Source organism: Miniopterus schreibersii, assembly GCF_964146895.1.
Source record: "Miniopterus schreibersii genome assembly, chromosome: 14".
Classification (NCBI taxonomy): Eukaryota; Metazoa; Chordata; class Mammalia; order Chiroptera; family Miniopteridae; genus Miniopterus; species Miniopterus schreibersii.
Window position 1 is genome coordinate 51,401,332 of NC_138114.1, and position 24,451 is coordinate 51,425,782.

Genomic DNA, 24,451 nt, shown 5'->3' on the forward strand with positions numbered 1-24,451 from the left:
ACTCCTAGAGGCTTTGAGTGTGGCTCCCATGTGACTAGCCCCTTTGAGCAGTGCCAGTGCCCCGCTGGGGGTAAGGACGCACAGGAACAGCGGCTCCTGAGCCAGCTAGTGTCCCCAGACCCACAGCTGAAGTGATGCCTGCAGCCTGCACCTCCTGCTCTACTTGGTGAGAAATACATTTTAAAGAAAAGACAGAAAAGGTGTCCAAATACAAAGTGCAAATCATTTAAAATTGAAAATTTATTAAACTTTTTGATCAAGATAGTGGAAATATATACAACCCTATTTTACTAGAACTTTTTTAAAGGACCAGGGATGGCTAATGCTTCAACAACTGTTCCACATCTCAGATTTATAAACCAGGTCACAACCGATAGACAGTATAAGCATTTTTAAAAAAATAAATGTACTTTTAGCTTCTCAATTTCTAACTCAACATGAACTAAAGTGGCATTGTTATTCAGGGTAGTGAGCAAAAGCATTTGTGTTTCATTAGTAATCAAAACACACCTGTTTCCAGTGTTCGTGAGCCTGGCTTCCCTCCCCGCCACAGCTTTGGGCTCAGGTGTGAGAACCAGTGGCAGCGTGGCCCCAGCACTGTGTGGTTAGTTGTATGGCTTTTGTCCTGGGAATGCTGGTGGCCTCACCTTGTAACTGAGGTTGGTTTTGCCGGCTTATGCAGTGTGAGCGAGCTGTGACAGCAACCCCTCATCCCTACTGTTTTAACAAGTTAAAAGCAATCACTAGCATTTTCAACCCCTATGAAGCCGAGAGGCGTGGAACCTGGTGTTCATCTCATAGCAGCAAGTCCAGTCAGTTCCTTGCAATTTGCTTTCTCAGTGGTGAGTTAAGGTGTCCCTGGACCTTACCTGGTGTGGCAGAGGTACTATTTCTACAGAAACAAGCAAAGTTAGGAAGCTTGGGACAGGCACACGCTGTACTTCACAGGTCCCACCACCCTGCCCACAAAGGACAAGGTTTCAGGGTGTTCTGAAGCACGATTCTGTGCAACCTCATCATCTGCGACCAAAGAAAAAGGCGACCCTTAGGTCTGGATTAAAAATACTTTGTATAGCGTGTTGCTTTTATTAGGTGGCTACACTAGAAGGTGTGTGTGGGTCAAGCGGCCTGAGCCTGCTCGGCCAGTAGCCCTGGGCGGTCGGCACAGTTGCACGAGAGCCCCAGTCAGACAGTAGAGGGATGAGTGACAAGTTTTCTCTTGGGTATTCATTTTTTGGTCTATAAAGTGGAAAGGACGGCTCAGATTTAAATAAATACATTTATTGTAATGGCCTTTATTGAGCTCTGTCCATCAGTCTGCACCAACTGGGTTCTTCGCTTGCGCAGTGACCCCCACGGGCCCCCTGACCCCGTGTACAGGGGCTCCAGTCTAGGAAGGAAACAGGGCGTGCACCCCTGTGCTCCACAGAGCGGACAGCCCACCCCAACAGAAAGCGCCGGGCCTAGCTGTGCAGGATGACACCTGTGCAAGCGTCCTAGTTGGCTTTGTCCTGGAATATGTACAGGTTGTTGGTGGCAGCCACGGCAATAATGTTGTCGGCGGGGTGCCAGGCCGTGTGCAGAATCTTCTTATTGAAGTCCAGACTGTCCACACTGATCTCGTCCTTCTTCCGCTTCCCGCCTGGACACACCCTCCGAGGCTTCAGACTGGCTCGAGGCTTGCTGTTCTCTCTGGAAGCTTCCAGGGTCACGTCCCTCCGACTGTTTCTGTCAAACATCCTGAAGAAGTTGTTGTAGGACCCCGTCATGATCGCACTGTGCCAACAGAGAGAAGCATGTGTAAGCCAGCAGGACTTGATGCCCCGCCACAGCGCTGGACCCAGCACAAGCCCAGCCTGTGGTCACTTTCTGGTACCCCTGGGCTACATACAGAACAATTCTTAGAAACAAGACATGAAAAGTAATCATGATCAGGAGAGAAACGCAGTGAGAATTTCTTACTGAACTCCATATATATATATAATCGTGTCAGTAAAAATAAATGTTACAGAATAAAAAATAAATTTCATATTTTCATTACATTAATGCATTTCCAAAAAAGGTAAAAAACAAACCAACTCCACTACACATCATCTGCCCCAGTCATGAATAGCAGTGTCATTTACTTTCAAGCCTTAACTTCCGGGCTGTGTCAGTGATTCAAAGTTGATCAAAGATGCGTTATTAATTCATTAATTTCGAAATGTTTTTCCACAGAAAGCAACAAGTAAAATTAGGAAAAATGACTGGGAGAAGAGGGGAGAGATTTAGAGCCTCATTTCACAATAAATTCTTGATGCGGCAATACTATTTCTTCAGAATTAACCCTGACGGCTGTCAGTGAATCACACATCATCATAATACATTCTATTATACTGGTAAAAACATCTAGTCTTTTTCTAGAAATCAAGAGGAAAAGGGCTGGACGACAGTGAATGTTGCCATGACTTGAGACCTGGCTTTAGAATGATCCAGTTCTGGATGAGATGTGTTCAAAGTTGTTCTGATTTCTCCAAGCAGGACAAGACCAGGATCTCTGCCACTTCTGCAGCCTTCCTCCTCCGACACCCACCCACCCTCGTCACTGCATGAGGAGCGGCTGATCCTCAAGGCACCATGAGAGGGAAGCCTGATGTTTCATTTACAGGTTTCAAGGTTGATCCTGGCTGTGGATCAGTAAATACTTTACTGTCTGGTTAACCTCATCTACAACTTCACAACAGAAAAAAAAGGTAAAATCAGGAGAAAAATCACTCCCGCTAGTTGTGTTTACTCCAGCTGCAGGAACTCTGCCGGAAGCAGGCCTAAGTGGACTCCTAGGAGCGGCTGTCTGTTCTCTAGACAATCTAGAGCATAAGGCAGGGTCGCTCAGCAGCATGGCGCGGGCACAAGGAAAGGGGCCTCCTGCACTCCACCCCTCAACAGAAGCTTCCAGGCAGAAAGGCAGGGGAGTATTTGAGAAAATGAAAGAACAAGTAATGTTAGCGGAAAGCTTTTGGAAGTATCCGGGGATGGGTTATTTAAATAGATTTTTCATTAACTCAGATATACCAAAAAGCATAAAGAATATACAAGAACATCCATGTACCCACCAGCCACTGCTGACAGTTATATCCTACTGTGTCCCCGGTGGCACAATCACTCAAGGTCAGGGTGCACCATCCTGTATGCATCTATAGTCTGAAGAGTTACATAACTTAGACATACACTGTCCTGCGTGTCCTAAATGTCACACAAGCATCAAACCATGTGTATTCGTGCAGCTTGCTGTCTGTGCTCAGTGTCTCCCTGAGACCATCTGTGAGGTACATGTGGTTTTTACTCTACACAGCGACTTTCAACTACTGCACTTGTCATTTCTAGAAGCTCTGTTTCATTCTTGTCCGTACCTCCTAAGCCATTTTTGTCTTGTGCCTGTTCACGTTTGCCTCCTTCCTTTAATCTGTCAGTATTTCTGGCATTATACTCTGGAACGTCTGATTTCAATATCTCAGTTCTCTGAGGTGAAGTTGTCTCTGACGTACTTGCAGTGGCGTGGTAGGTTTCACCTGTGAGCTCATGTGCACTGACTGTAGCTTGAGGAAACCCTGAGCCCTGGGTGCACCCGCAGAGGCTCTCCGCCATGGGTGCCAGGTGCCCCTGCATGTTCTCAATGGGTTTGCCAAGAATGTGGTCCTTGAGTGCTCTCCACTTGGTCCACTTCTCAGGGTTGTGTCTGCAATGGCCCAAGTGTAGGCTTGTTTACCACTTGCTAGAAAAAGCTCAGTGTGCACTGGCTGTGACGCAGTCCACTGCTTGCGTGGCATCTGCCTGGGCCCCTGGTGTCACTCCTGTGGGACTGAGGAACCAAGGCCAGCACAAAGCTCATGCTGCTTTGCTGTGCCATGAGGAACAAGTCCTCTGTCTCTGACCCAGGAGTTTCATGTCCTCAGCCAGCAACCATGAAACACTAAGAGGAGACATGATGGGTAAACTGGGTACAAGCCCAGAGCTGAAGCTGGTTGCTCCTGCAGATGCCCAGAGCACCTCTCCCTCAGTAGATCAAGCAGCCAGTGCAGATATAAACTCCTCATCGCTGTGACGGAGGACACGCTCATGGTCACAAACCTCAGGATTTTTATCCACCCCAATCCAACGTCTCAGACAAATTCCCCTGGAACCCATCTGAACGCAGACAGATGCCTTTTCCATAACCCATGAGGGCCCGTTTCAATGTCCAGTCTGCGTGGGCCCACGGCGTGACTGCACCGCTCCTGGGCTGTACAAGCTGAGCAGTGGGGTCCTGGCTCCCTCTTCATTTCTGGCCCTTGTGAGACTTCCCTCCCTTGTGAGCTCAACTGTGCACATAAGGAGATGTATGGTGTCACATCCAGGGATTTTGCTGTTTGTGCCGAAGTTTTTCAGAATGTCTGCCAGTCCCTTACTGCCAGGAGCACTATGTGACACAAAGTACTATTAAAGATGATCTTCTGCTATCATCTGAAACTGAATTTTTTTTTTTTTTTAAATATATCTTTATTGATTTCAGAGAGAGAAAAGGAGAGGGAGAGAGAGAGAGAGAAACATAGAGAGTCACTGATAGAGCCCACAACCCGGGCATGTGCCCTGACCGGGAATCGAACCCCGATCGCCTGGATCCTAGGTCAATGCTCAACCGCTGAGCCACGCCTGGCAGGGTTGAAACTGAATTTTTTGTATAAAGATATAACCCTCAGTAATACTAGTATTACTGTCTTTAAAGAATGTGCACAAAATAAACTACCGAGGAACCAGAGCTGTCACATTATAAATTAAATCAGGATTTCACCCTGGCCACCTCGACTCTTTGTCGAAGCGTGACAAACAGTAGCTCTGAGGGTATTTTCTGCTGCTGCTCTCTACACGAAAAGGAAACCTTAACTGTGGCTATCCACATACCTCCTAGTAAATGACCTCCCTACTCCCTTTTCACTCACCTTGGAAATATTAAAAGATATGAAATCATCATTCACTAAACATTTAAAAAACCATCAACATGAACCTAGTACCACACTTACTGTCTAAACATAAAAATAATTATAAAATAAGCAAGCAGACATTGATTATAAAATAATCGGCTCAGACATCCTGTTTTCCTCATCTCGAGCATGTCACCAGAGAAATGGCTTGGAAAGTCAAGCCTGTCAGCATCCTCCACGCCGCTTGCCCCAGCTCTCCGTCTGTCTCTGGAAGCCACCCGCTGGGCCCGAGGACACCCAAGGGAGACAAGCCTGGGTGGCGGTCAGTCTTGATGCAGGCTTACCTGTCTGGACCATTCCAGCAGCACTCAAACTTGTCGAAGATGCAGTCATTTTCGTACAGAGAACACAGCTTGCTTCGAAGGTACTCGTGGACCTTAATGAGATCACAGGATTGTTAGAGAGCGTCACGTGTGAGGTGTGGCGTGTCCTCGTGCAGCGGCCTCACCTGGTGGGTCTCCACGGGCCGGCTTTCCATGTTGAGATCCCAGACCTTCACCGACAGGTAGTCTCGGGTCATCATGTACCGACCACTATGGCTGAATTTCACATCGGAGATGGAAGAAATTATTTCTGAGAAGAAAGATCTACTGCTGGGGTCTTCAGGTTCTTCAAAAACTGAAAAACACAATGTTTTTAGCTTCTGTTTAGAAACTAGACAACAAGTCATTTTGAAGTCCTGGCAGGACTTAGGCCCCGACACTCCAGAGGGACACTGCTCAAGCTTCCAATCTCCGGATGTTTTCTGGTGTTCGACTTCTGTGCTTAAGATGTTTAGGCAGGACACTCCAGTGCCAGTGGGTGACAAGAGGCAGCATCAGATGCATGGGCCCTGATTTCACCCAGACTCGGGACCAGCATCTCCATGGGTGAGGCCTCAGCTACTACCTAGAAAAGCTCCCCAGGACACGCTGACATGAGTCCTGGTTAAGGACCCTGCGCCGACTAGAGGCCGTTACTGCACAGATATCTGCATTCTTGTGGCACCAGGCTCTAGCAAGGCTCTAGCCTTGCCCTGTCCCTATCTTTGGAAGATAGAAACGACATCATGAGAGAATGCAGGTGCTACACTCAGGGTGGCTGAGAAAATGCCCCACTTCTTCTGCTGAGTGACCACAACCTCCATCTAGGTACGCCATGGTGCAAATTTTAATAACCAGCATGGCTCACCTGCCACGAGGTTTGTTTTCACTACTCAATGGTCATGATCTACAATGACAAAACGGGATCACTACTTTCAGAAAGATCCTGATCTTCCTTGGCAGACCTGTCTCCCAGTTCGGCTTTCTCAGCAGTAAGTCCACAGCCTTTCACCTGTGTGGTCGTGGAGGCTGCACCCTGAACCTGAGCCCTGGGTACTGCCATGCCTTAGGTTCAGCCAACTTTGGGCAAGGAGGCTGGCACACCTTTTCATTTTAAGCTGCACCTTTTTTTAAAAAAAATAAGGACTTGTATGTTTGTTGGTTCTGTATTTTAAGTTAAAATTTTTTTTAGATTTTTAAAAATTGATTTTTAGACAGAGAGGAATTGGAGAGGGAAACACTGACATGAGAGCAAAACACTGATTGGCTCCTTCCTGTACTCCCCCTACTGGGGATCAAGCTCAAAACTTGGGCACGTGCCCTGACCAGGAATTGAACTGGCCACCTTTCGGTGCACGGGACGATGCCCAACCATCTGAGCCACACTGGACAGGGCTGAAGTTAATTTTAAGCAAGCTGGTGGCAATACCAAGCATCTAGTCAAATAAATTACTTTGGTGACAAAACTCTTGGAATCTGAAACTGTTCATTCAAGTGTTACCTTGACAGTGGCCAGGTGTTCTAAGACCCACTCTTCACTGTGGGAATTCTACAAAGAGCACAGAATTATTTAAAACACACTTCAGCCTCAAAAAAAGAGAATAGGGCAGAGAGGTGACTGAGCACATTAACGTTAGGCACTCTGGCTGCTCATACACTGATGTGGGAGGCACTCCAGACTGAAAGACCAGGAATGGGCTTCACTGAAAAACAGTGTCAAGAGATGAACGTCAAGGTGTTGTCTTGAACAGGACGTTTTACTGGGGCACACTTGAGAATCCTCCAGCAAAGTGTCCATAGCATACATCACATCCCCATGACATGCACACTGATTTTCTATAAAGTTGGGCCTATTCTTTGATGGGTAAAAATAAAACAAAACCACAACTTCCTTCACCTAGGAGAGTCAAGGCTTGGGATGAAAGTGCTCGACTTTCCTGAGGGACTGGCTGCCAGTCAGGCACAGCTGCTGATGGCTGAGAAGGGTCACAGGACAAATGCACCTGGCAGCCCTAGCCCTGGTCCCATGCACAGAGGTGGAGGCAGCAGATGGTTCTCAGATGCCCAGCCTGGAGCCCTTCAATGATGCACCAAGTCTCTGGGCAGAGCAAACCTACAGTGGCCCCACCACACTTCCAGGAAGCAAGACCTTGTGGTCCAGTCCACCGCTTCTTGGCAGTGGTCCATGACCGACTGAACCAAGGTGGCCGCACGTGTGCCCGGGCATGGGGGCAAGAGAAGAAAACTTTGTACACACTCCAGAGTCTGGACACAGGATTTAAATGAGCTCTTTCCAACAGGCAGCACTTACACTTAGAGTGTCGGTCGCACAGGGCCGAGGAGCGCATGTCGCACAGCCGGATGGTCCCCTTGCTGCTGCTGTACACAAACACGTTGCACTGGTGAGGGTGGAACTCAGCCGCAGTGATCACCTCTGTCAGCTCCTCCATGTTTGTGGGCTTGATGTCCACGATGTCTGGAAGCGCAGTTAAGGCAGAGCGCTGGGCGGTTTTAGTTAGTCCACAGCCAAGAAAGTACCCCCGCAGTGAGGATTAAGAGATTAGCTGTGAGGCGATTACACACTGTATCCAGCAGCCCTCCAGTAAGATGATCCATACTGAAGCAATAATCAGACTAGGGTAATGGGCCCAATGGGGGCTGGAGACACACAGATACTCTCTCTCACCAGGGCTGCTTTCCTCCTGTGGCTGCTGTGGACGTTCTATGAAGCCTTCATACAGATCACACAGATTTAATGATGTAAATGAGAAAAGCAAGCACCCACCTACACAAAAATCCCATGCTCTACCCATAAATAACTACACACACACACACACACTTCCAAATTCCAAAAGATTCTGTTTTCCCAAGTATCTGACATACCCAGCATCACATAGTAGGTCGCCAAGTACAGCCATCCCTCAAGTGAAAGAAGAAGAGCAGAAGCTGGCTCTGGGCCGAGTCGGAGCTGTAGGGACCAGACCTGTGCTGCCACCATTAACAATTGAGAAATATGACACCTAGGTGACAGCACAACTCAAGGCATGGACACCAGACAGTGTGGCAGACACCCTGGGGATGTGCATGGTGGGGACCCAGGGAAGCTCCCAGGGCACGCAGTGGTGAGTGCCAGAGAAGAGCTCCCAGCAAGCCCGGGGCAGCAGCAGTCAGGCTGGAGAAACAACCAGGGCCACAGATGAGCAGCACCGGAGACCTCAGCACTGTCTGTTGGAGTTTCATAAACTAAGTAACCACATGAAGTAAACCACCAAGTCAAGTAAAGGCAACAACTAATAAAAATTAAGTGTGAAATGCTAGAATTTAAAGTCATATCCTCTTCATTTCATGAGGTTTACATGAGTAAAAGGCTGGACAAGCACATGCCAAACCCCAAGCCTCAGGAGAGTAGTCAAGACTGCTCTGGGCAGCCGGCCAGCACTCCAAAATGTGGAAAAATGTGACTGAAGCTACTTGATACATACATTTCATAAGACCCTCATTTTCTAGAGAAATCAGTAACTTAAAATGTGTGATTAGACAGTAATATTTAGATTTCTATCCTAAATAGTAGCATATATCACTTAAAAGATGAATTTTTGACTATTCCTTAAACAGCTCATCTTCTAAAATAGAATTCTTCCATGATCAGTCACTTCTCAGGTTGGGTAATTAAACATCATTTTAACCAAGGCCAGTATTTTCTATTAGGCAGTTTAGCTCCCATCCCTACCAAAAGCAACGCTGAACTTTCAAATATACACTTCATAAAACTGCTTACGATTCAACCAGGAAGGCAATGGACTTGAGGTGATGCCCATCAGAGAGAAAATTTTTCCCAAAGGTAGGAAGTGGTTGCATTTTAAGGGAGAAACACTTTAAACCACAGAGAACTTACAACCCTGGCTATTAGGGAGCAAGGGCTAGAGGCGGGTAAATCGCTGAGAGCTCCCTATTGAAGAATAAGCCTAGGAAAGTGCGAGACCCGCCCGATGAAGGATACTAAAGCTTCTATCTGTGATCTCTAAATGCCACAGGTTAATTCTCAGGTCATCTGCAGAAAGATACGTTTCATGATCACTGTTTACGGAAATGGAATTTATATGGTATGTGTGAGCATTTGCAAAAATTCGTCGCGGACTTGCTTCTACCATGAGGTCCATGGGCTTCAATATTGGGACCTAAAAATGGAATGAAACAGGAATTCAAAACAAGACCACAGCAGTATGTAATCAGAACACATAGTAGATAACAAAAGGGACAAATCACCATTCACTGTGAAGTGACAGTTTTATACAAGTAATACCCAAAATAGCAAGTGACAGAGCTGTGGAAATAGGCTACAACATGGGAGGTTGTCTATTTCAAGCTGCTTCTCCTGGCTGCCACCAAGGTTGACACTTTCTTACGGAAGAAAAGATTAAACTAGCACCTAAACAAACTGCTTCCAGGGCTCTGATGCCTAATGATGTGGCTTCACTGTCCTGTCTGTCCCTGTGGCTACAAGCTGCCAGTCAGCCAAGTCTTCATGGGAGGCTCAGCCGGACCCTCCCTGTCTGCTCTCCTGGTAGCAGACTGGGGGCATGGGCCTTCTCTTTCTCTCCACTAGTGGCCTGCTGCTCAACAAGCACACACTACATGCCATGGAGGGGCGCAGGGCTGGAGGAGTGCACAGGAGGGGCCCTGGGAGAGGGGAGGTGCCATTTCTTAGTTTGGCACTGGCTGCACTTGTGTGTTCACGGGGCTGTTTGCTTACATGGCAGAGGCATTTTCTGCTGTGTATATTATACTTCAATAAAAGGTTTTTAAAAAGGGGCACAGCAACCCCACCTCTGTGATGAGTCAGGGAAGGCTTTCCAGGGAACAGGACACCTACACCAAAATGGAAACGGTGGAGAGTTTGCCAGGTGAAGGACAACAGGAAGGGCCACAGCCCAAGGGAATGGTGCAGTCGTGGCTAACAGTGTCCACATGTGACAAAGAGAAAAAAGGCCCAACATCATTGACATCTAGCAGGAAAGGAGGAGCTTTAAAATCTAACAAAAATTAGTGCTTTATTCTTTTTGTTACTTTTGTAATTCAAAACCAAAAGGAAGTGCCAGAAAGACCAGAAGGAAATCTGTCAATTTAGTCTTCTCTGGCCAAAATTCTTTAGACACAGAAAGACTTCCCTCACTTTAACCAGTTAAGTGCTGACCACACACCTGCTTTCTCTAGAGTGGGAAGTGTCAGTCCTACTCAGTTTGGGACAGGCCTGGCATACCCCTCCAACAGGTATATCTCTAATAATCAAAACACAGGGTGAATGAATACTTACAAGAGAAGACACCTTCCTCTAATTAAACCCATTTTTTGACACTAAAATAATTTAAGAGGAAAAGAAAATTTAAGAAAATCAACAGATCTCACTCTTACCCAGTTAAGTTTAGACAACCCAGCCTGTGACCCCTTACCCCTCCTTTGATAAGAGCAGTTTATGTGGAAGCCGCTCTTCTCATATGCTTCACCAACCACTGATTCCATGTTTTATTCAGGCTATAAGCACATAACAGCAGCCTTGAATAAAACCAAGATTGGACCTAGTAAGACCTACAGTTTTTCCATAACAGCCAAGTGGGCATCTTGTGTGGCGAGCAGGCATGGTCAGGAGGAAACTGTGTCCTAAGAGAAGGTGGTGTGCTCAGGTGGATGGCAGCACTGGGGACAGGCTGGGGCAGGAGAAAGTACACCCCACAAAGCCCCATCCTGCTCCCCTCTATTACACTTGACAGTTTAAGCGAGCGGCTCACATTGGTGACTGTACCCTCATGTCACTGTCACAAACAGGGACCATCTACACTATCATGAACCATGGATGCAAAAGCAGCTGCAGGGGCAACAGAAGGCATTGTCTGGATCACATTCTGGTTCAAATTAGAGTTCTGTAAATTCGATTTGAGCATATTACACAGCCTTCCTGGTCTCAACTCCCTGGAAACACGGCAACACTATCGACGTAAGAGGTCTTATGACCGTCCCATCCTGCATGTCTCCTTGGCAATGCTCACGCGATCACATCCCAGTTTTCCTAACTGCAGTGGTACTGCCTTTGCTGCTGGGCTTGGGCTCTGCCCTGTGCGCCCACTACCCCAGCACCCAGCACAGGAGAACTGAGGAATGGCATTACAGATACACACACTGTCCAGTGTCACTACAGTGGGGAGTGTGGGGAACGTCCTGCAACAACGTCCCTCTCTGCAGAGCCTCGGCTACAGTCTGAATGTGTGCACTACCAGCCTTCAACTCATAAACAATTGAACATGTTTTCAAACACATGAGGCAGCTCTGTTTTGGGGACCATCTGCACTACCTTGGGTGCCTGCCTTCCTGCACCGTCCTGTCCACAGTGGCACTTCCTGGTGTCACACGAGGCATGCCTGCCACGATGAATGTGTTTTACATCCTTCACTACATTTCATCACATTTAAGATACTATCCATGGTGTTCATCCCCAGGCCAATTATAAGACACTGAGATTTTAAGTTTTACTCAACTTCATAGAGGTTAAAAATGTGAAAAAAAATCTAGGTATCAGAACTGATGAAATATGGCCATTTCTTAATGTACCCAGGGGCACCAAAAAGGAAGTGGTAAATTCAACAAAAAAGGTAATGATGCTCATGGACCAACAGGCAAGAATTCTGAGGCATTAGACCTGCCTTAGTTAACTCAGAGGAAATCCAACTAAAACCCCCTTAAATTCATCTTGGTGGCCCATAGGTCATCTTTCAATTTGCAACCTGTGCTATGTCACCTCAGGAGGTCATCAACTCTGCCATGTGCTATTCTAAACCTATATAGTGAAAGGCAATTATACATTTAGAAAGATTCCTGTTGTGGAATTAAATTGGAGTCTTTTCTTCAGTATTACTGTATTTTCTTAAGATAATGTGTGACTTTCGCTCTTGTGAAAGAGGAATCTCATTTCTAACATGTATACGTACAACGACTGTATTATTACACGTAACTTTCTGAATCAAGAAGGCAGATAACAGCTGACTTAGGCATTATTCTTGATCAATTTATGAAAAGTACTGATAGTTTAAAGAAAACGGAATGTATACCCGCAGTGCTGTAATTCTAAATGGGTCTCGAAGTCGTCCATCTTCATCTTTCAAGTTATAACCTTCTGCTCTTTTATCCCGTTCACTTATTTTCCATAATTTAATAGTTTTATCTGAAAATAAAAACCTCATTCTCCATATTAAAAGAAAAACCATATTATCATGCACCACTATTAGTTGGGTATTAGACTAGAAAAGTGTGTATTTCCAATTATGGGTGAACACTAGTTTCCTACATAAGGAACGATGTCAGAGCTAAAAATGGGGAGAGTAACACTGGTGCTTCGTCCACCTGCTGAGGGGTTTCTTTTCCTTTTTTAAGTATGTGGTACTAGGGGAAGGAGCGTGTGTATGTGCACATCCTTTGAGTTTTCAACCTATCACTTGTTTCCTAGCTAATAATTACCCTCCCTGCAAAGTTTAAAGCAGAAATAACTTCGGGAATAGGTTAAAATAAAAAAGAACCTACACACAGAAAGTTAAATAAAATCCTAAATCAAATATCCATTAGAAACAAAAGCTCTTACCATTTGTAGAGAGTAGAAAATGAGCAGCATTCTGTTGTGGTAACCACCTAATTTTATTAATTTTTTCCTCAATTTCTAGACTTTTCAAATAGTCAAACTCTGGTTCATGACTTTGAAAGGTACTGTAAACATTATATTCCCCCCTAGAATGAGGGCGGCTTTTATTCTGCAAGGAAACATAAAGCTGTTTTAATGAACAAGAACAGTGCAGGGAAAATGTTAGTACTATCAATTGACCACACCAGAGATGGGGACTGCTAAATGGCAGGGCCATGTAATGAGCACCACTCAGCAGCTACAACACATGAGTGGAGCCGGCATGGGAAATGCCCATACATAATTAAATACCTGTAGTAAGAGGCCTATCATGCACATTTTTAAAAACAAACAACAAACAATTCTCTACGCTATAGTCAAAGCTGAAACCATGCTTGGGAAGATGTACGCTTTTGTCGAAATAATGACCAACTCTGGGAAGGTAGAGAATCAAGTTTGATTTGGAAGTAACATGGAAGGAAAAGACTCTCTTTCTCCCCTAAAATGAGGGCGTGGGGACTTGATCGGGGCTGGATGATAGTGAGCTGAAACACAGATACCCAGAGATAATTTTGGAAAGAAGATTCTACATGGTTAGAGTGATATCAGAAGGGTTGACTGATTTCATTGGGAGTGTGGATTGTAAATTACTGACCTCTTGTTCCCGCTGAAAAATAACAACTCTGCCGCCCTTGTCTCCTGTTGCAAGAAGATCTCCAGAGTAATTAAATTCAACAGTTGAGATGATGTCAGCTGTCAATAAAATACAGAGGCAATTTACCAGATTACAATTGTGAGAGAAGCCACAGTGAGTATAAAAAATCAATAAGAAGGGTCAAAAGAGAGATAAACACACATAAAACTCTCTCCCTGGATAAAGCCAAACTTTCATGGGAAACTTGTAATTAACAAGCAGTCACTTACCGGTTCTGAAGCCCAGAGCTGACAGCATGTGTGAATTTATGGTTTTTCTGAAGTGTAATGCCTGGTCCCTGGTACACCAGGATTTATCTAGACTGGTTGTCTTAATGTAAGGATGTAGGGTAGAAATTTGGAAAATTAATATTGTAAACAAAAATCTGGTCCTAGGAGACTGTTGCCTAATGTATAATGCATGCCTAATATTAACTTTTAAAATAAATCTGATTGTTACATAATATTAACAGACACATTGTAATTTTTATGAAGTAATTTTTGTTGGCTTCTTACAAAATGACATTACAGACAGTACAAGTTCTACTCCATTGTCTGGATAAAGTCACCACTGCTGATAATGACAATGCCATTACCTATTGAGACACTGTTGGTCAGAAACTGAGATTTCTGACACTATCAACACGAAGACCCTGGACATCAATCTCTAGGGGTAAAAGCCCATGGGGTACAGAAAACATGCCGAGTGCTGGAAGAAATACACTCCTGGATGGACTCTGGAGGAAACAGTTTCCCCTGCAGTTCCTGCCTGAGTGCTGACTGAACAATGACCAAGGTGTGGGTGTGGTCTCTCAAGCGGCCGCAATAGCTGGTTCTATGACCACAGCGAGACTCAATCTCTGTCAAATGCCCCAGAAAACCTCATCTCTCTGGCTGCTCTGAGGAAAGACTAGTTCACTTCAAACCATTCCTGATGCTGGGGCACCAGCTCCAAGGGCGTGTCCATTGGCAAATGCCAGTGACCGCTTGGGGCGCAGGGCCACTGAAGTCGGGGTGCTTAAAGACACACTGCTGAACAGCTGTCAGATACGATGTCTACACCAGAAACAGACCCCAACATTGAAATCACTTGAAGACTGCCCCCAAAGTGGCCACAAAATAATACAACTCTTAAAGGTATGCACAAGTACTTTCATCAAAGAATTATGTGATTTCTTATTGCAATGGCACTGTTGACTGACTTATAAAAATATACTGAATTCTATTTCCTGGGATTTCTTTTCTCTTAAAAAAAAAATCTTCAGTTAGACTTGGGAAAAGGATTAGGCTTCTTGTTAGAAGTGTCAGTTTTTAAACTAAATTATTCAAAATAACCTAATTTGCTTAAATGAGACTGAAACATTCTGTATTGGACTAAAAGGGACTAAATCTATGCCATTTATACCCAGGGGGTGTACCATATAATTAATGGTATTCTAGCTCTGTCACCTGGATTTTCAAACTTAATTAAAATGGACTGAATCTTTTATTATTATTATTATTTTTAAAATATATCTTTATTGATTTCAGAGAGAGGAAGGGAGAGGGAGAGACAGACAGACAGAAACATCAATGATGAGAGAGTCATTGACCGGCTGCAGCCCGCGACCCGGGCATGTGCCCTGACCGGGAATCGAACCCCGATTGCCTGGATCCTAGGTCGATGCTCAACCGCTGAGCCATGCCTGGCCGGGCTCTTTTATTTTTTTAAGTCATCTTTTAAAGTTGGTTTTTGGGGAGGGGTGAAGGATGGGAGGGGGAGAGACACATTGCTGTGACAGTGATACATCGATTGGTCTGCTGCCTCCTGCACGCCCCCTACCAGGGATCTAGCCCAAAATCCAGTTATATGCCCTGACTGGGAATCAAACCAGCAACCTTTGAGTGTACCAGATGATGCCCAACCAATTGAACCACACCAGACAGGGCTGGACTGAATCTTTTAAAAGAGAATTTCCCGTAACTGTCAGTGGTGAGAAGTTATTTTCATTAACCTACGTAAATATGCATAAACCTAAAATGAGAAATAGCTTAGAAGAGACCTAAAATAAAAATAACTGCAAACTAAATACTAAGAAAATTACAAAGCCAATAAGATTTAAATTACCCACATGAATTTAATCTTATGCATACTACTTTATAAAACTAGAGTGATAGGAAAAGTGTAAGTATGACACTGACGGCGGGCACCAAGCTGGGCATTTAGAAACTACCGTGTACCGCGTGATGCCTCACTTCTGTTGCTTTCTGTTTGCGAGGTGAAGAGCCCTGAGCACAGCACAGACAGCACCCCTAGCCATCATCCGGGTGGCACCAGACCTGTTCGCACGACCTGAGTGACGCTCCTCTAAGATGTGTAGGCAGCCTGTGCCGAGGCACTCTGCTGTGAGACACGCCAGGCTGATGTAGAACTTGCTAGTGTCTACATCACCCTCAAACACCATGGAGTGTGCTCAGCGGCCCCTAAGCATCCACCTGAGACTCTGAGTCAGTGTGATGGACTGTGTATAGCTGCTCATCTCCTTTCCCTCCCAACCTCACCAAGGTGGCAGAAAGAAACGGAAGAGGCCTCGTCCACAGAGCAACTAGTAGGGGGAGCTGCGGCCAGAGGAGTGGGGACTGATGAAGGTCTCAACTAGGAGATGTCTGCAAGTCTGTGCAGAACTGCTGGGCCCCCAAGCTTACCCCATCCTGATAGGTGAGAACACACAGCTACTCCCACTCTTGTGTCCCAAATGCTGGCCAACAGGAGTGAATCATTTCCACCATCCCCAGGGTTTCTCTCTGAAATGATCAAGCCAGGAGAGAAGTCCTCATGGGTCAAACACATGGAGTCCTTAAAAAAATGACCCACTGGGAAACCCTCCAGCTAAAAAGTGCCTCCTGCACACAGAAGTGCGTATGGGTCCAAAGCAGCTCCACCTGAAACATGAACCCACAGCTTAGGATCAGCATGTTTATAATAGGAAACCCAAAACAAAGGAACTTGGAGGAAAGAGGGACAATGCGTCAATCATGCCCCAGAGAGCTACCACCTAGTAACAATGGTTTCATTACAGTGACGGCCAGGTGCCACTCTGACCAAGCACAGCCCAGGCATTAACCTGATGTGCCTCACAACAGCCTATGAAGCCAGCTGCCTGGCAGAGAGGAGCAGGCACTGGACACAGTATCCAGCTGGCCCCTGGTGGCAGCCCCAGGACGTAATTGGGGGCAGGAAGCCACTACAACCCTGCAAGGTCCCTAGAAGAACAGCAGTGTGCTAAAAGAAAGGAGACACAACAAGGAAATGCTCTTTGAAATTCAAACGTATAATAATAATTTTAAAACTCCAGATCTCTTCCAAAGGGTAGAGCAGAAAGACGAGAGATCAGGTGCAATGGGAAGGATCTGGGGTGAGTAGAGAGATAGGAAAGATGTCAGGAAAAAACAAGAAGTGCTCTTTTTATATTTAAATATAGCCACAACAAAACACCTTAAAATACATGAGAGTTGTGCCCAACATTTGCAACAATTTACAGGTAACAAAAGCACTGCACAATATTTGATCTTAATGAAAATCTTCCAACCCAGTTTCTAGACAAGCAAGCTGAGGTTCAGAAAGGGCCTTCAGACCTGAAAAATGGCAGACACACACCAAACCCAGAAATTTCCATTAAAACAACAGACTTTTAAAATCAAGGAACAGAGCCCTGGCCTGGGTTGGGTGTCCTCAGGCGCACCCGAGAGGTCACCTGTTCGGTTCCAGGTCAGGGCCACAGGCCTAGGTTGGGGGCTTGATCCCCGGTGGGGTGTGTGCAGGAGGCAGGCAATCGATGTTTCCTCTCTCTCCTTTCCCTTCCTCTCTCTCTAAAATCAATGAAAAAAGTATGTGGGTAATTACTACAAAGCTTTTTATTACAAAAAAAAAACCAACCACAAAACCCTCAAACATCAAACTTTTAGATGTGTTCAAAATTTTACTTAAAACCGCAAAAATTTCCAATCAGTTTAATTCAGAGAACAAAATATTTGTCAAGATTTTTTAAAGGACAGCGGATTTTCAAACTATAACATCACACTTAAAACACATCATTTTAGAGTTAACTTTTATTTTATTCAGTTTGTCAACAATAACTTCTTTAAAAAAGGGAAGAATCCATAAATTAAGATAGGCATTAAGTTCTTCCAACTCTCTACCCCTAAAAAAAAACAGGTTTTGCTTTACTCCTGATAGAAATTTGGAGTAAGTTTCACTGTCACCCACTTGGCACATGCACAATGAAAAAAAGGCATGTATCCTATAAATGCATATAAAAGAAACGGGATCAAGCTTAGGTTATGTAAAGTCCCCAGCTGCAATCTCAAACCACGCGCATCTTCACAGGTTTCTCAGAGCAGAGTTTGCCTGCTCAATACTCTGGGCACCGCTGGCCCGGTGGGGCCCAGGGTCTCGGACCGAAGGTGCAGGAGGTCGTGGGAGAGGCCGAGCAGGAGAGGCGACCGGACGCCCGACCAGAGGCTGTCCGTTTCCTGGGGCAAAAAAGCTGTCTTTTTGTGTGAAAGACAAAAAGTCACTATGTGGCTGTAATTAAACTTCCGAGTCTCTGACAAGCAGCCCTAAGCCTCGGTGCCCGGGCTCCTTCGGGGCCAGCCGACCCCGCGCGGGAGATCCGCCAGGCGTCCCCGGGGGGAGGGGGCCGTGAAACTCCCACCCGCAGGCCCGGGACCCACAGGTGACGAGACCCCGTCCCGACCGGCCCAGCGCGGCCCGCACCCACGCCCGCTCCTCCGAAGTCACCCCAGTCTCGTTTCCTGAGCCCCCCGTTTCTGCGATGACTTCCAGTTCCCAGATGCAGGCGGCAGCCACCTGCGCTGGGAAGAGCCCGGAACCGGCGCCGAAGACCCGAGCGGCGAGCAGGCGCCGTGACCTTGGGCTCCTCGCACGGCTCGCGGGGCCGCCCGCGGTCTGCGGACCGGCCCTCGGCGCGCACGCTCCCGGGGCGGCCACGACACCGGGTCCCGAGGGCCGCGAGCGGGGAGGGGACGCGGGGAGGGCGCGGCCTTACCTTCCGCCACGTCCTCGTCGATGGCTCCCTTGACCTGCGAGAAACACCACTGCAAGTCGTTGCCGCCCGCGGGGCAGCCGCCGCCTCCGGCCCCTGCGGACACACCGGGCACGTCAGACCGCGCGGTCCCGCCCGCGCCCCCCGCACCGCCACACGCCCCGCGCCCCCAGCCTGCACGGGCACTCACCTGCCATGGCCGGCCGGCCGGCGGGCGCGCGCGGGCGGGCGGGCGCCGAGGCGGCGGCGGACGAAGGAAGCCGCGGGCGCGCAGCTGCCGCCCCAGCACCTCAGCCCGGCCGCCGCCGCCGCCGCCGCCGCCGCCGCCGCCAGATTTCCCCCCCCTTTTCAAAATGGCGCCCAATGTCCGTCGCCCTGATCAATGACGTCATCCCCCTCCGCCTCCTCCGCGGCCGCGGGCGGGGCCGCCTGCAGCTCTCCTGCGCCGGGCGGGGCGGGGCGGGGCGGGGCGGGGCGGGGCCTGCGGCCGCGGGGGCTGCCGGGGGCTGCCGTGCCAGGCCGCGTTGACTGCGCCTGCGCGAGCTCCCCTGTGTGGCGCCAAGGGCCCGGAAGAGGGCGCTACGGGGAGGCCATGGGAAGCCAGGGCCACGGAGCCGCGAGCCCAGGGCCCGGCGGTGTTCTGAAGGCCAACGCGGGGCGGTCCCCCGTCGCAAGCCTCTCTTGGGGTCACGGGAGGGCGCCCGGAGGCCCAGCCCAGCCAATGGGAGCGCGGTCCTTCGGCGGAGCAGCCAATGGGAGCGCGCGCCGAGGGGGTGGGCGGAGCGTCGGCTCCCGCGGCGCGCGCCTCCTGCGGGCCGGCGCGTCCGGCTGCTCCGACGCCGCTGCAGCCCCGGGGAGCGGGTTCACCTTTGACGGCACCTGGGAGCCCCAGGTGAGCGCAGCCGGGAGGGAGGGCGGATGGAAGGCGGCCGAGCACAGCGCCCCCCGGGGGACGGGGTGCCGCCCTGGGAGGCGGGCTCGGGAGGACCTGCCGCCCTCGAGGAGCGGAGGTGTGGGCGGGTGCGCCCGCGGGGCGCGCGCCGGAGGGACCGCGGGTGGCGGCAGGCGGGGCCCGGGGTGACCGGCCGCGGAGCCTGCGGGGCGCGGGGCGGGTCCCGAGAGCGCGGGGGCGGCGGGCGGCGGGCGCGGGCTCGCCGTGCAGACGGGCAGGGAGAGGCCCGTCGCCGCCTTTCCGACCCGCGGGCGCGGCCGTCCTGCGCTCAGCAGTGGACCGAGCGAGTGAGGCGTCAGGCTCGTGCGGGCGCGTTGATGTGCGTGAAAGATGCTTTTTGAAATGATGGCAAGGTAGTTGTAGTTCAGCCTTCTTTAGTTAACTAGCTACCGTTAAATTAACAATCATAAACAAAAGTAACATATTCCTGAAAATAGTCAGCTGCGTTTCTTTACCTTTAAATATTTGAAAGAAATCACAGTTGTTCTTCCTTGCATATCTTTAAAAAAAATTCTTTAATATATTTAGATTTCAGTGACGACGTGCCATTTAAAATATCAAGTGTGGATTGTTTTCAAGTTCAGATTTAGTAGCTGGCTCAGAGCTGTCATAGGTGTACCGTAGATATAGAGATATGTATCTATCTAATTATATGTCATATGAGTATTTTTACTGCCTTAAAAATCCTCTGTGCTCCACCAGTTCATCCCTCCTACTCCCCAACCCCTGGCCACCACTGATCTTTTTACTGTCTCCATGGTTTTACTTTTTCCAGCATGTCTTATAGGTGGTTTCTTTCACTTAGTAATACGCATTTAAGGTTCCCCCATAACTTTTCATGGCTTGATTTAAAAAAAATTCTTTTTATCTCTGAATAATAGTCCATTGTCTGTGAAGGGGACCAGGATTTGCCACTCCAAAATATGCCACTTTGGGATTTTGATTATTTTAGGCTGGCTAATTTTAAGAAATAGCAGACCTGTCCTGGCTGGCTTGGCTCAGTGGTTAGAGCGTCAGCCTGCTCCCCGGAGGGTAGAGGGTTCGATTCCCAGTCAAGGGCATGTACCTGGGTTGCAGGTTCGATCCTGGCCCCCAATGTGGGCACGTTCAGGGAGGCAACCAGTCTGTGTGTCTCTCTCACATCGATGTTTCTCTCTCTCTTCTCTCTCCCCTCCCCCCTCCCTTCCACTCTTTCTAAAAAAATCAATGAAAAAAATATCCTCACTCCTCCGTGAGGATTAACCAAAAAGAAAAAAAAGAAACAGCAGACCTGGCAGAAACTCTGTAAACCTACCAAAGGGTAGAAGTTACTCTTTGTAAAGGACATTACAATTGTGAGGGAAATCTCCATCTGTAAGGGTGTCTCCCTCACTGGACCCGGCCTGCCTACACTATTCAGGGACTTAAATCTGCATAACAACCTTGTTTCCCCTGCTTTTCCTGGTAACCTCCCGAACTGATCTCCACCCTTAACATTTTTTGCCTTTAGCTGAAGGTAGTATTTAAGGTGATGGCTTTTGCCATTTTGGCAAGTAACTCAGTGTCTGTGGTTCTCTCCTAAGTGTACAGGAGGCATACATGTTATTAAACTTTAATTTGTTTTTCTTCCTCTAATCTGCCTCATGTTAACTTGATTATCAGTCCAGCCGGAAGAACCTTGAAGGGTACAGGATCATCCTTCCTCCCCGGCATCTGGATGGACCACAGTGTACATATCCATTCAGCAGAAGGACGTCTTGATTACTTCCAAGTTTTGGTGTTATGAATCAAGCTGCTACAAACACTCCTGACTCTTGATAACCTGCTGCCTCCTTACTGCTGGAGTTCAACAAGGCATTAAACTTCATCCCATCTTTTTTCTTTACACCTGAAAAAAAGGATTGGATCCCTGAATTTTTCTCCAACTGATGAAGGAAGGGGAGGAAGGAAGGTAAAAAACAAAGGGTGATATTACGTGATGTGGCCAAAGGGCTTTTTCAGGTATAATTAAGGTTACAGATTTTTATGTAGGGAGATTATCTGGGATTGTGTGTGCCGGTCTAATCATAGGAGCACTTAAAAAAGCACAGCATCTTTTCCAGCTGTAGTCAGAGAGATGCAGAGTGTGTGAGGAACGTGACCTGCTGTTACTGGAGGGGCCACATGGAAAGCGTTAGAAGGGACTCGGACAGCCTCCAGGAGCAAAGCCCAGCCGTGGCTGAGAGCCAGCCAGAAATGGGACCTTAGTCCTACAACGAACCATCCAGGACTGAATTCAGCCGAGAGCTTGGATGTAGACTTGTTCCCAGAGCTTCCAGAAAGCAGCACATCCCCACCTATAGGTGCCATGATTTCAGCCTAGGCAGAGAGCCAGGTGAGCCATCTTGAGCCCATTCTGACCTCCAGAACTGTGAGGATAGATGGGCCTGTCTGAAACCATTAAGTTGTGGTAATTCTTAGGGCAGCTGAAGAAAACGAGTACAGTGTGCGTGTGTGAAATAAACAGACTTGTAACCACTCATTCATCTTGCTGTCTTTGCTGTCTGTGCATCTAGGCGCATAGTTCAATCACCAACTAAGGGCGACGCATTGGCGGTGGCTGTGTGTGAGCAGTTGAGGACAAATCTTGCCTGTGCTTCAGCAAAGGGGCACCTCCTGAGGGCTGGCAGGTCCAAGCACGAGGGACCCGGTCTGTACTCTCAGCAGCCCCGCCAATGCTCTCTCAGAGTCTGGAACAGCCCTGAACACTTTACATGTGTATCATTTAATGTTCACAAAACTCTACCATCGACTCGTTTTCAGATGAGGAAACTGAGGCTTAGAGAGATTAAGTAACTTTCCCAAGGCTTCACAATCACTCAGAATCGAAGATCAGGTGTAATCTTAAGGCTGTGGCCCAGGTGTTATAAAACAAAACAAGGGGAGATGACACTCCAGACCCCCCTCCATGGCGTGGGTAAGCCACGGGGAGAACCCCAGCACTTGCTCTGCCTGAACTATACCCTCTTTGCCAGAAAAACACCCTCATGCCATGGCCCGTGAGCTGAACCGGCTACACCCCTCCCAGGATCCATCTGTGTGGGGGTAATGGGAGGATGGCTGCGGGAAGCATCAAGACCCTTGTGACTGATTCACTTGCTACAGTGACTCAAGGTGAGCCCCGAGCCACATTGGAGAAGTCACTCCTTGCCTATTTGAATTCATTATATTGAACCTGCACCTGGCAGTGTGGAGAGGGTCACAGGCTCAATAAACATGAACTTCTGTGGAGGCTGAGAGAAGGAAGCAGGTGTTTCTCCTGAGTGGGCCGAAGGGAGGGGCTCTTGGTGGGCTGCCTGGCCTCCTGGTCTGGCCTGATTTCCCAACTTGGTTAGTAGGTTCGTGAACCAGAGCGTGACAGTGTCCCTATGGGAATGTGAACGTCACATGGCTTTTGAGATTCTCACAGATTGCATTGTCATTTGTATTTGTATCACATCATTTTGAATACATTCAATATTACAGCTTTATATATATGGAGATAATACTTGGCGATGTTAAAGCTTCTGCATAACACTGAGGGGGCCATACCACACTTACCTGTGTCTCCCAGATTTCCTGGTGCAGGACGCCGCCTCCATTCACCCTTCTTGGTACTGTTCCCAGTGTATTTCACTAGGGCCTTTTGGCAATGACTTGGAAGTATCCAGTTTCTTTCTCCTTCCCTCTCCCCACCCTCCTCTCCTTCCTCAGGACCCACCTTGCTCCCACCTGTATCTGCTCTCCCTACATGAGCTTGTGTGTCAGGAGCCTTTCATTCCAGCTCTGGGCTCAGTTCAGTGCAGGCAGCTGGGTGTGGAGGGGCAAGAGGGGGTTGTGTGTGGAGCTGTGAGCCCCGGACCCAGAATGCAAGGCAGTGGTTGCCTGGGGCCTGCAGGTATCAGCAACCCTGGTCCTCGGGCTAGTGGTCTTCATCCTTCTGGAACTCTCCATGGGAGGCTCTCAGGTACCCCCAAATGTGATTTGGGAAATCTTCAGAGCATATCACATTTCATCCAGTGGTCCAGCCCTGCAGGTATCCCCCAGGCTCAGGCTTCCCTCTGCAGTCCTGCACAGAAGTACTGGGGGCTTCTCTGCCCTTTCTTTGCTTATTTACAGCAACTGAGCGAGGTCACGGGCCTGCAGGCAACCAGACCCCAGTCTCTGTTTCCGTGAACAGCCAGGGTCTGGAGGAAATCTGGACATACTTCTGGGGTAAATCTTTCCTCTCTAAATGCGATATTCACTGCACCTGTGCATTTCTGTTTTGGAACACCGTCAGTGATGTGATGTCAGATACTTCAAAATGAGAAAAACACTTGCTCATTCTAAGTGTTTTTTTTTTTGAAAGAAATAATTCATGGTTGGGAGTAAATTCATTTCAAAAATAAAAATACTAGCTTCACAGTACTCACAATATGCTTTGTTCTCTGGATCATAAACTTAAGGCCGATCTAAAGCAGTTTGAACCCCACATCAGCAAAAGGATCAGAACTGAAGGCATAAAGTTCAGACTGTCTTGTAATTTTCCTTTATTGGGAGCGGATTTGAATTTAAATTATGTGTAATAAATGTCAAATCTTCCTCCATTTGTCTCAGTAACTAACGAACTCTGTATATTTAAAAAAGGTCTTTGTACTTCAAAGGCTAGACAATGAGTCTCCTCCTGGGAGAGGTGTCTGCTGGATTGATCAGATGACTTCGAGATGCCCCAGGAAGAGGGCCCCACCCAGCTTACCAGCCAGGGAAGCTGCACCCTGGTTTTGTCTTGGAGTCAGTTCAGCTCTTCTCTTGGGGAACCT

At 47.9% G+C, this 24,451-nt stretch overlaps 1 protein-coding gene across 4 annotated transcripts; it reads right to left on the bottom strand.

Annotated features, from left to right (window-relative positions):
* Positions 1 to 222: 222 nt before the first annotated feature.
* On the bottom strand, positions 223 to 19,043 carry PPP2R2D (protein phosphatase 2 regulatory subunit Bdelta). 4 transcript variants are annotated; one of them, XM_081159037.1, is made up of 11 exons: positions 18,891 to 18,941; positions 18,704 to 18,796; positions 16,341 to 16,439; positions 13,618 to 13,715; positions 12,927 to 13,092; positions 12,400 to 12,512; positions 9,300 to 9,477; positions 7,611 to 7,775; positions 5,446 to 5,615; positions 5,282 to 5,373; positions 223 to 1,776 (listed from the first exon to the last, which is right to left on the bottom strand). In XM_081159037.1, the coding sequence occupies exons 1-11, from the start codon at positions 18,895 to 18,897 to the stop codon at positions 1,497 to 1,499; spliced, it is 1,461 nt and encodes a 486-aa protein (XP_081015163.1). In that variant the 5' UTR covers positions 18,898 to 18,941; the 3' UTR covers positions 223 to 1,496. The 4 variants fall into 4 exon arrangements, with proteins under 4 accessions (XP_081015163.1, XP_081015164.1, XP_081015166.1 ...); XM_081159038.1 differs by lacking the exon at positions 16,341 to 16,439 and having other exon boundaries at positions 18,891 to 19,043; XM_081159040.1 differs by lacking the exon at positions 16,341 to 16,439 and having other exon boundaries at positions 18,704 to 18,737; positions 18,891 to 19,019.
* Between the last annotated feature and the right edge of the window lie 5,408 nt (positions 19,044 to 24,451).

What these genes read in the sequence shown, in the direction of transcription:
- PPP2R2D (XM_081159037.1), bottom strand. An exon ending in TTAGAATTACAGCACTGCGG is followed by an intron (nt 9,478 to 12,399) that starts GTATACATTCCG and finishes TTCCATTTTTAG; the next exon opens with GTCCCAATATTGAAGCCCAT. An exon ending in TGCTGGAATGGTCCAGACAG is followed by an intron (nt 1,777 to 5,281) that starts GTAAGCCTGCAT and finishes CTGTTGGCACAG; the next exon opens with TGCGATCATGACGGGGTCCT.